This window comes from Podarcis vaucheri (genome assembly GCF_965113315.1).
Source record: "Podarcis vaucheri genome assembly, chromosome: 4".
NCBI lineage: Eukaryota > Metazoa > Chordata > Lepidosauria > Squamata > Lacertidae > Podarcis > Podarcis vaucheri.
In genome coordinates this window covers 77,372,223-77,384,140 of record NC_138762.1, presented here as the reverse complement: position 1 = coordinate 77,384,140, position 11,918 = coordinate 77,372,223, and the positions used below count along the sequence as shown (strand labels likewise).

Genomic DNA, 11,918 nt, shown 5'->3' with positions numbered 1-11,918 from the left:
TTATCTGTTGGTCACACCCCCATCATCTCAGTCAGTTTCTTGTCTTCTCCATGGGCATGTGGGGGAGGTCAGCCCACCCATGAGCAAGGTGCTCAGGTGGTAGGTGCCTGCCTCATAGAGCAGTAGATCCCAGTGTAGAGTTTTATTCCCCCCTTGTTGCTGACATGGACCTTCACTCACCTCTTCTTCCCTACCAGGGAGGAGGGCATCATTTTGTGGTTCCCCTCAGATGCCAAAATATCTTGGGCCAGCCCTGTTGTGCACACATGTGTGTTGCTTCAGGCTTGTTCTGCTAACTAAATTTTATTTAGAATTTTGTTTCATCTTGAAGGTTCGTATTTCTCCTTTTATATATAGGAATGCATCTTTAATTGTAACACTTTACGACACCTAATCCTACTTCTAAAATGTAGTCAAACCTGAAAAGAGTATGAAATGCTTGCCTAAAACAATGTTTCACATTTCTTTGACAGATTCTGCATCACAAACTCAGTGAATGTCAGAATGAACTTGATAATCTGAAGGCGAAAACTGAAGATTGGCATACAGATATTTCCAGACTGAAGAGCATGCTGAAATCTAAAGTAAATGTATACTTTGAAAAGCTGCAAGTTTTCTAAACCATGCAATGTCTAATGGGGTGCTTCCTGTCAAGGAGCATATTCCTATGTCTACATTCTAATGATTTGAAAGGTTTTACTGAGCCTTCAGAGAGTGCTGTGCAAAATGCTGCAGGAGAGCTGACAGTTTTGTTGGGTCATTCACAGTGACCCTTGTAAAGCATTCTGCAAGATATCAAGACCCTTGCAAAGCCCTATGCAAAATACTATGTTGCTGAGCAATTTGCAAGGGCCCTGCAAAGCACTCCTCCTGAGGCAAAAAAAGGGTTGTTTGATGTCATTGTGACATCAGGGTATTGTTAGGTAGGCTACCCCAACCAGATGTCAAATTTTGCCTGCAAGGGGTGGGGGAGATAACAAATTCGCCCATTGGACCATTCACCACCTCTGCTCTAAAAAATGATTCCACTCAGAATCTGGGAAACTACATTACTTTTATAGTCTATGTTCCATGGATTGCAAAAGCTTTGCAGCCATACTAGCTTTTGATTAAGATCTCAAATAGGTCAAAAGTTTGTAGAAGGAAGGAGAAGCTTTCCATCAGCATTAATCTGTACTGGCACATGTGCAAAAGGCAAAAAGAATTTGATAATCCCAGTAGAAGAAGGCATGCAAGGTCAATGCACATCTGAGCTGCCTTAGTGTTATTTAAGGCCTCAATTCAAAATGCATTGCATGCTGAAAAATGCATGCATGCAGTTACAAAATTCATGAGACTATTTTTTGTATTTTTACTAAACACAAAAGTTTACTGAGGCATTTCCTCATCTGCTTTGATTTTCTTGCAGCAGATCTTACAGAGGAAGGAGCTGCAGTGGTATACTTGGAACAACATCAGAGCCCTTCCCCTTCCCCACTATACAGCTGGTGCTTGCCCATCTGTCTTGTTCCCTTCCCCTTCCCAAATTGGTCATGGGCATGTTGTACAAGTTGAGCAGTACCGGTATGGCAGGTCCATCTTTCTACAGTGAAGTTCAGATGTCCACTAGTCCTGCAAACCCACCATACAACTGGACTGAAGTGAATATAGTTTACTAAGGGCCAGTTCACTTTCCCCCCCATCCATTTATATTGTAAAGTGTAGCAGTAGAGAGCCATGTGCTCTCTTTCCAATTGTCTAACAATATGGGGTGTACACAACCAGTTCCCATGACCTTTCACTCAAAAAAGTTGTGGAAGGATTGCAGCATTCAGGTGATTATATATACAAATCACAGAATATATGCACTGTAACACAGGTTGTGTTTTCTATGCTCTAGGACAGGGGTAGCCAATGTGGTCCCCTCCAGATGTTTTTGACTAGAACTCCCATGATCACTGGGTGTTACCTATGCTGCTGGGAGTTGTAATCGAAAACATCTGTTGGACACCACTATGGCTCCTGCTCTGTGGTTATGCAAGCTAATTTTCTGTCCCACTATGCATGGCATATGTAAACTGGCCTCAAATTTCAAAAATGAAACCAAATTTTGAATTTCAGGAAAAGGAGAATCAAGATCTTTTGGATAACTACCATAGGGCCAATGAGCAAGCAGAAAAGTGGGAATCCAAGTTCCAACAAATGGAAGCAAATTGTAGCTCTGTCCAACTGGAGCTCCTCAGTGCAGAATCTGAGAGCCGCAGACTAAAAGAACGAACAGAGGCTCTTGAAACAGAGATTGGGCACGTAAGTTGGAAAAGCCTCAGCAATCCATTTTTACAATTTCATTTTCATTTAATAGCTGGGCAGTAGAGCTTTTTCATTTCCATTCAGCACTTTTGCCCTTGTTCTTCATCTCCATTGGGAGTGTTAAGGGATAAAGTTTATTGTGAGACATATGTCTCAGTTATGTGGGCTACAACAGGTACTTTCAGAAAGCACATTTGTTGTAAAGGTCTTCCATAATTCACTGACCCTATTTGCACACCATGCTAAACCAAATCATGGCTTAGTGTGGCCAAGCAAATGTGGGTTCCCAGAGAGATCACAGCCACTTTGCTTCTCCTCCAGTTCTGCTTCCACCATATTTCTTTAAGCTAAACCACAGATCACCAGTTGATGGCAATAGCTACCATTGACCTTACTTAGATTGTTGCACATTCTGACCTTTTTGAGACTGTTTGGGATAAGTATGTGGTGTGAGCCCTTGTTTTTCTGTAAATGTATGAATTCTACACTTTTACCAAGCTGAGAGTTCAGTATTCTAAGTACCAATATTCTAGGTACCATTATGTATCTTAAGATGGTTCCTGTACACAATGTGGTTGGTAAGAAATAATATGTATGTTTTTGTTTTCTAAAGTTAATAATTCTATCTTCTCCCCACCCCCAGCTCTGAAATCTGATTTTGCAGCCAAAAATCAAAATTTTGAAGATTAGACACTTTTATTTTAATCCAGTTATTTTAATCCAGTTAGTTTAATAATTGATATAAATGAAATGTAGCTGCATCTAGTGTTTCCTGGTTTGTTCACAAGATATTTATTTTACATTCTGCTTACAGTTAACAATTTTATTTTAAATTCACTTCAGAAACTCTTAGAAGTTATGTATTCGAAAAAGATAAGGTATCATTATTTACTGTATTTTTTGCTCTATAAGACTCATTTTTCCCCTCCTAAAAAGTAAGGGGAAATGTGTGTGCATCTTATGGAGCGAATGCAGGCTGCGCAGCTATCCCAGAAGCCAGAACAGCAAGAGGGATTGCTGCTTTCACTGCGCAGTGATCCCTCTTGCTGTTCTGGCTTCTGAGATTCAGAATATTTTTTTCTTGTGTTCCTCCTCCAAAAACTAGGTGCGCCTTGTGGTCTGGTGCGTCTTATAGAGTGAAAAATACGGTAACTAAAACTGTAATTGACCTTCCCTAAAGTTATTAGGCATTGTTCTGGTACATTTCTATCAAAAAGTTAATTGTCTTCATCAACACATGTTTTCACAGCAATTAGCAGCAGAAAAAGCCCACAAGTCACAGATTTCTACATTAGGTAAGTCTCTTTTGAAAATGGAGGAGGAACTCCATGACGTGCAACTGGAGAAAGTTTCTGTACTGTCAGAGTTGGCATCTACTCGGGAACTCTGCATAAAATTGGACACTAGCAAAGAGTTATTAGCCCGGCAACTAAGCAACACAACACAGGAAGTAGAACGGGTAAGTATACATTGTTTAGAGCAAACAGTAAAGGCAGAACACCTAAGTTGGAATGCCTTTTAATATCACCTTGAATGAAATTCTCACAATACAGCAACCTTTATGTTATGTACGCTTGCTTAAATACAAACACAAGAATAGCCCTGCCGGATTACACCAAGGGCCCGTCTGGTACAGCATCCTCTTCTCCCAATGGCCAAACTAGAAGCCTATGAAAAGCCCCTGAGCAGGACCTGAATGCAACAGCTCTTTCCCCACTTCAGAATCCCAGCAACTGGCATTCAGAGGCATATTGCCTCCAATAGACTATAGGAGCCATTGATTGTCTTATCTGCCATGAATTTGTCTAATCCTCTTTTAAAGTGATCCAGATTTGTGGCCATCATAGTTTAACTGTGAAGTAAGTTGAATAATAACAATAATTAATTGTATTTTTTTATATCCCTGCCCATCTGGCTAGGTTTCTCCAGCCACACTGGGCGGCTTCCAGCACATACTGTATAAAAACATAAAACGTCAAGCATTAAAAACTTCCTGATACAAGGCTCCCTTCAGATATGTTCTAAAAGTTGTGTAGTTCTTTATCTCCTTGACATCTGATGGGAGGATATTCCACAGGGAGATCACCGCTGCTGAGAAAGCCCTCCACCTTGTGGGGTCCCCAGTTCCAGGGGTTCCTGGTTTTATATGTTTTTATGTATACATGTACAGTGGTACCTTGGGTTAAGTACTTAATTTGTTCCGGAGGTCCATTCTTAACCTGAAACTGTTCTTAACCTGAAGCACCATTTTAGCTAATGGGGCCTCCCGCTGCCGTGGCGCCACAAGAGCACGATTTCTGTTCTCATCCTGAAGCAAAGTTCTTAACCCGAGATACTATTTCTGGGTTAGCGGAATCTGTAACCTGAAGCATCTGTAACCTGAAGCGTATGTAACCCAAGGTACCACTGTACTGTAGACTGCTGTAACTGAACCTTAGCATAAGATGCAAGTTACCTGTATATCAACATCAACAGTGTTCTCCTTTGTCTATTTTTGGTACAAGACTTCAATATCTGAGTAAAAAATGGGTTGGGGTGAGCTGTGAGTGGGTGGGTCAGGTGTAAAGGGAGAAGGCATTGGATAAGTTGAGGGGGGGGGTTGGCGCATGGAGCGAGCAGCCCCATCTATAATATCACCATCCATTTTTCCTAGGGATTCACGCAGGAGGCATCCAGAAAACTGACTTTATTTTCCCTGCCAACTTCCCTAAGGCAGAGTTACATGGTACCAAAATGACTGCATAAGCCAGCTCCTTAGATTACACCTCCAGTTCCTTCCCTCCCTAGTACTTCAAAGCTCCTGCTTCTTATTTTCTTACATTTACCTTGGCTCCTTGTTCCTTTTTTTACTTTCTCTTTATGAATTTGGTCAGTTTTCTTTCTCCTCTCTCTTATTCTCCCCCCAGGGTTTTTCCTATGGGGGGGAAGGGGAAGTGAGCTCTTAGAAGAGACAACCCATGTCCTGGCTAACAAAAGAAAAAAGGCCAGCTATCACTCCCTCAGATCTACTTTCCACCAAGCCACCTGCAGTAGAAGAAGCTAGTACCTTTCTCTGGAGCACGTACAGCCACAATTCTGATTTCTAACCTGGCTTTTCCAGTGCTGTCTAGGCTAAGGTGCCTATTGATGAGGGAGAGTGCTGGGGAGCAATGGAGTTTGGCTGGGATTTTAGCCAGCCCGTTAAGTCTTTTGATGCTTTCCCTCTAGGCTGGGATAAGTTTCAGTGTTTCTTCTATCAGCTAAAGCTTTGCCAGGGTAGCAGTTTTTGGCAGGAAAATGGCAGCCACTTAAAATTAGGTTTTATGCATGAAACCTCCGCCCCACCATCTTGGATAGAGAATTTGATAGCCCTCCTTTCATCTGGCCAGTAGAGGTCAGAATCCCTCCCCCTTCAACCTAGACCTTCTGGACTTGGTGTGCTTTTACAAACTGGCCACTTGGCTCCCACTCATTTGACAACCTCCCTCATCCAGGCAATGGTGCTCCTTCATTCCCTCCTACAGACCTGACTAGCTCTTCTCAGCTCAGCAGCTTCTTACTCAATAATGCGGCCCTTTACCATCACTACTTAGGCCTGGCTAGCACGTCTGGGTTCAGCAGCCATCCACCCAACACAGCCTTTTTCTTCTTCTAGTCTGGCTGTTAGGATCAAAGGCTTATTAAGGGTCCATCTCCAGATATGCTTCGCTCTCCCCTTGTACAACTGCTCAGAGATATTATTGAGGCTTACATCAATCAGCATTTTGCTGTAGCCCTACATCCATCTTGCTCTGGGAAAAGGGACAAATTTTAAGTCACCATACCTCAAATTTGTTTGCTTCCCTTTCCAAGGATTTAAGCCATTCTGAAAAGAGTTTAAAAGTCTAAAAAGACTTTTTTGCATGGCTACAATCATAAGAAATTGAACAAATATCTGCATTGCATTTTTTGGTGTTCCTCAGAGGAATCATTGGAGGTCTTGTCTGACCTGCAAACTCTTCAGGACAGCTGGTGGCTAAACATGTAGGAGGGGTCCTGGGTCCTGTATTTCCCCTGGGTTAGTGTCACTTCTTCATCATGGGACCTCTCCCCAGGGCAACCACCCCTCTGATCTCTCCCTGATTTGGCTTAGTTTAGGTAAGTAATACTGTTTTCTGGGTGCCTCCTGGATGCATCGCTGGGAACAGAATGTTGGTCACTTTCCAGTTCTTTCATGGGGTGTGCAGGAGGCATCCAGACGCACCCTTTGTCAGGTGACTGAGTATGGGCCTGGGCTCCAGCATCTAATTTGTGCCATGTCTATTTGGAGGGGTTACTTTTTACTTTTCTTTTCTAGGCTCTCTTTATTTTGCTCACAAGTGCTTCTCTGATGGCTCTTTCTCCAACTCGAATATGGTTGAAACTGGAGATGGAGTCTTAGGAGTTGAATGATGCAATCGTTTTGGTATCATGTGACCCCACCTGTCCTAGGGCAGCGGGTAGTGTTAATCCACTGTTTACTGGATTCCCCCTGCATGCCCCCAGAAAGAATGTTCATGGTAAGTGACCAACATTCCATTCTATGCATCATGTAGATTACTTGGCATAGATGCATGCCAAGTTTCTACGGTGATAAATGCACACCAGAACTTTCTGAAATGGCACTTTTAACCCTCTGTCAACAAGTGGAAATCAAATGTACCCTGATAAAACTGGGAGAAAATGTAATTTTTTTGTCAGTTTTCCACAATTCCATGTTCAAGTCAGTTCTCAACTATGTCAATGTGCGAATTGCCATGTGGTGTTTCAGGTCTCCTCTCCTTAATTTAATTAAAAATAAATGTTTTTACTCTCAGTGCCAAGTCTACTCCTGTTAGAATGACGGGGTTTTTTTTAAGCACTTAAGATGCTTGGAAGTGACCACAAAGTGGAAAAACAGTATTATTTTTCCATAATCAACTAATCAGTCACTTCTGTTAACATCACCACAAAAAGTATCAGGGGTCAGAAGTGCTCCTCATTTTTTGCAAAAATTATTTATTACCCTGATTTTTAAAAATATTTTTCCAGTTAGAACTTTGTCTGTGAATCTTGGTGCCCACCCCACATCGTAGTTATCATTTTTGTGCAAAACTTACAGATCTGGCTTTGGGGGCTACTGCAACCCCAATGGCATCTGCAAATCTTTGTAAGAAACCAGTGCACTCACCTCAATTGGTGGTAAGACTTAATGGCAACTCTCAGTCAAAGACCTGTGCCTGGAATATGAATGAACTCTGAATATGCATCTCCTGCCCTATCTGAATGCCCTATGTGCAGAATAATATTTCTCACTGAAGACCATCTCATTATCTAGCATGTAAGAAAACATTCAGGCAGACTCTGCTCTCATGGAGCTTTGTATGTAAATTGGGGCTCTGCAGAGCTTCAGATTATGCCCTCTAAAGTTTAACTGGGGCATACAGTTATATAATTCTCTATTCAGGAGTGGGAAAGAGAAGAAAATAAATACAACCTAGCCAGAGTTAAACATATTTAAGCCACACTGATTTAAGTATATGAAAATAAAATGGGAGCTAAAAGTACTTAAAAATGTGTTCATTTTTGTACCATATTTTTGAACTGACAGACAGGGAATTGCAGTTACTGACTATTAGGTGCATATTTTACATCTAGGAAGATGATATGGGGAAGAAGAGTGCTAATGGAATTTAGTTTACAATTTGAAATGTAATTCATCAGTTTCTAATATATTGCATATTAGGGAAAATGAAGAAATTTAACCTTTTTGGCTTTCAGCTGCAAAATGAATGGGAATCGTCTCACTCTGAAACCGAACTCCTCAAAAAACAACTCACTAATGAAAGAATTTCAATTAAAAACCTAGAAACATTGTTAGCATCCAACCGTGAAAAGGAATATCAATCTCAGATGATAAGCCAAGAAAAAGATTCTGAAATTCAGCTTCTTAAAGAGCAGCTTTCGCTGGCTGAAAACAAGATGTAAGTTAGTAACTGGTAGAAACAACACAGTTCTTCTAGATTTGAAACCACTATATTAATTTTTGTTAGTATGCCCATCTTTCTACTAAGTGGGAAAGATTCTTTGATGATAAAGAAAGAGAGCACTGATAGGGAGTAGTAGCCACCTGCACAAGGAATTCTTGGAAAAGAAGGCAGCCTGAAAAATGGAAGAAAATTATTTTTGTGATTGGAGCAGGTTGCAAGTTATAAAATTTCCCCTCCCTCCCAAATCCTGGACTAATCATGATTCTACCCCCGTTGCCCTGTGAAAGTAACTGCTGTTTGTGTGATTAGGAAATCGGCACAGAAAGTGTTACAAACATTTGTGCATGCTTTTTGTTTATATGTCTAGGTGTGGATATATTTCTGTTCAGTGTTGTTTGAAATTTTAAGCACTGAATATATTCAATTCCTTTTGAGAGCCGAAATATCCCATAATTGGTTTTTTGTTTTTGTTTTTACCATTCTCCAACTTGTTTTTTATACTGAATACACTGAACTCTATTCTTGAAAAGCTACTTGTATTGGGGTTTATGGTCAAACATGAGAGCGAATCCATTGAAATCAGACTTCGTTATGATTACTCTGTGGGTCTACTTTATACTTGTTTAAGTCTGAATTCAACCCATTGTTTATTTTACAGTATTTGAATAATTGCATCCATTCAGTTCAAATGATACTTTTGTCTGTTCTAGTGCTACCCAGAGTCGAGATTTTTCACAGCTCAAAAATACAATAACTCAATTGGAGTCTGAGTTAGATATCACCAAAAGGCAGCTGGGTACAGAACGCTTTGAAAGGCAAGTGTATGATTACATATTTAGTCTTCTGTTATTTTTCCAAATAAGATCACATGCAATCATGCTAATTTAAAAAAGAGCCATGTACATATTTTCTAAAAGCATCATAGCAGTAATCTTATATTCACTGGAATTAAAGCTGTAATTGAAAGCATATTTATTAGGGAGCCTAGGGCTTGCCATTCGGAAGGTGAGCTCCCGTTGCTCGGCCCCAGCTCCTGCCAACCTAGCAGTTTGAAAGCACGTCAAAGTGCAAGTAGATAAATAGGTACTGCTCCAGCGGGAAGGTAAACAGCGTTTCCGTGCGCTGCTTTGGTTTCACCAGAAGCGGCTTTGTCATGCCAGCCACATGACCCAGAAAAACTGTCTGCGGACATACGTCGGCTCCGTCGGCCAGTAAAGCGAGATGAGCGCCACAACCCCAGAGTCGTTCACTACTGGACTTAACTGCCAGGGGTCCTTTAACCTTACCTTTACCACTGCTGTGGTACCTACGGTCCCTTTAATGGCCTACTGCACTGTGTTTCAAAATAAGCTTGCAGCAAACATATGTATCATTATGCATTTTAAAATGTCCACTGACTTAAATCACCTTGCATGCAGGAAATGTGATAGCTGCAACAAGGCAATGCAAAGTGCACCAAAAAAAATCCTAAAGTCTGGCCAACTAACATTTCCTCCCTAATTCTGCAGCAGATGAAGCTCTCTACATCATCAGATTGAGGAGTGATAGGATGGCAGCTTGTCTGCATTCAGGGACGCGGACTTATAAAAAATATTGGGGGGGCCCGGGAAAGCTCGTGAAATGTAAATAAGCTCATGAATATGCAAATAAGCTCATGAATATGCAAATAAAGTGGTGCCGCCCCCTCGTGAGCGAATAGGGGAGAGCGTGCTGCTGCCTATTAATCAGCTCCGGAACAGCTGATATGCGGGAAACCTGGGGCTAGAGGCAGAAGCCCCCGCCCCCGGGGATTCCCCTGTTCTCGCGGGGGACGGCCGGGGCTCTCCAGCTAGGGCGCGCGGCTGGCTGGCTGGCTGGGGAGGGAGCAGGTGGGGAGGAGGCGGGGGACGGCGGCAAGGGCGCCCGAGATTATTGGGGGGGCTGAGCCCCCCCCAAATTTTTTTTGAGGGGGCTCAAGCCCCCTCAAGCCCCATGGAGTCGGCGCCTATGTCTGCATTGCTAGCCAGTGCTAAATCCTTCCCATTCACCTCTTGAGTGAACATGCCTAGACCTGCATGTAGGCCCACTTGAACAGAGCTTCAGTTTGCCAGTGTGGTGAATGGTTACCCAAATGGAAAATTAGAGAAGATGAGGTGATATTTGAGGACAGACCACAACTCAGCGGTAGAGCATGTGTTTGAATGTAGAAGGTCCTAGACAATGCAGAGAGCCACTACCAGAGTAGACAGTACTAAGCTAGATGGAAAAAATAATTTTACCTGATATAAAGTAGTTTTCTATTTTTCTACACAGGTGGCAACCATTTTAGGTGTGTCCATTAGGTGTGCAATTGCCAAAGCATGGGTCCTTTTGGACCCGGAAGAGGGCATAACAGGGGCAGGGGCACTTAGGCGTGCTCCGTCGATGCACACAGAGGCTGGGAACGGAACCCCGGTACAAAATGGTCGCCATCTGTACTTTTACACCCAAAGCCTGTGCTGGCCTTCCTCCTGGCTTTGTGGAACGATCTGTCTCATTTCCCATCTTTCAGCGTTATAGTCTGTCTGAAGAACAATCTTGGTGAGACTCTTTACCTTTTAGCTTGTTGTATTTACCCCATCTTCAGATAAATTACCCTTTTGTTTTAGAGAGCGTGCTGTCCAAGAGCTTCGCCGCCAGAGTCTGGGAGCTCCATACCAATTAACTTCTACAATAAGGACATCATCACCTGAACGTTCTCGGCACCGGTCTTCTGACAAGCCTCTGGACAGATCTTCGGAATGGTGAGAACATTACCTTACTTAGTAGTGATATGAGATCTTAGCTCTGAAATAATGTGCTTTTTATTCTGTTATATGTCCTGCACAGTTGTAGAGTTCAGGAACAAATTTGTTTGGGCATCAATATAAAGTCTTTTCTTCTCACTCATAAGATAATGGTTGTATTCACATGAAGAAAGGCCACACACACCCCAGAAACCATGCTCTTGTTCATTATAGATGTTTCAAAAAAGTGTTTAGAAGTAAAATGGGAATGAGTGATACTTCCAGATCACCCGAGGGTGGAGATGCTAACTTTTCCTGTGGGGAGATAAGTATTCTGTTTTCCCCAAGTTCTGTACTGTCATCACTGATGTTTTCAGACAGTAACTGTTACTGATTTGTAGATCACCCTTGCTATGTCTACATTCATTCTTGAAACTTTGCTTCCAGGATGATTGAGCATGACTACCGTTGCCCCTTTCCTTAGTGCATGATGTGTTGGTTGTTAAGCATGCAATAGGCCTGAGATGAGGAGTAGTGTAATAGTTGTTGATATCATAAAGGCACTGATGCCTCGTTACACCTGGGAAAGGTCATTTTCTTTCCCTGTGCAGTTCATAAGGGGTAAAAGCATTTGCAGTGTTCTCTATTATGTGAAACATTGGAGGTTCCCCCCAAAGTCTTCTCCCTTCCCCTCCTTCTCAGTTTTTTGACAGTATCTTTCCCATTCATATCAACTAGTCAGCTCAAGAGAGGAAGGCAGACGGATGAACTCGCAGATGTGTGTGACGTTAGTACGGAAGATACCCTAGAAGATAAAATCTGTTTGAAATGTCTTTCTTTGGGGATACAGCATTATACATATGAATAAAAGTGTTTATACAATCTAAAGTGCACATGGTTTCAATCCTTCATTTTTCAC

At 42.0% G+C, this 11,918-nt stretch overlaps 1 protein-coding gene across 5 annotated transcripts in view; it reads left to right on the top strand.

Moving 5' to 3' along the window:
• TSGA10 (testis specific 10) overlaps window positions 1–11,918 on the top strand; it is a 41,609-nt gene that overhangs the window by 25,428 nt on the left and 4,263 nt on the right. For 2 of the 5 annotated variants that reach the window (XM_082220061.1, XM_082220062.1), the window contains exons 14-20: window positions 474–584; window positions 2,101–2,286; window positions 3,539–3,748; window positions 8,047–8,249; window positions 8,966–9,070; window positions 10,883–11,017; window positions 11,738–11,887. In XM_082220061.1, coding sequence (XP_082076187.1) covers window positions 474–584; window positions 2,101–2,286; window positions 3,539–3,748; window positions 8,047–8,249; window positions 8,966–9,070; window positions 10,883–11,017; window positions 11,738–11,867 — 1,080 coding nt within the window. In that variant the 3' untranslated portion in view covers window positions 11,868–11,887. Of the gene's footprint in view, window positions 1–473; window positions 585–2,100; window positions 2,287–3,538; window positions 3,749–6,604; window positions 6,807–8,046; window positions 8,250–8,965; window positions 9,071–10,882; window positions 11,018–11,284; window positions 11,700–11,737; window positions 11,888–11,918 lie in introns of those variants that run through there. The other 3 variants (XM_082220064.1, XM_082220063.1, XR_014218947.1) reach the window with 3 other exon arrangements.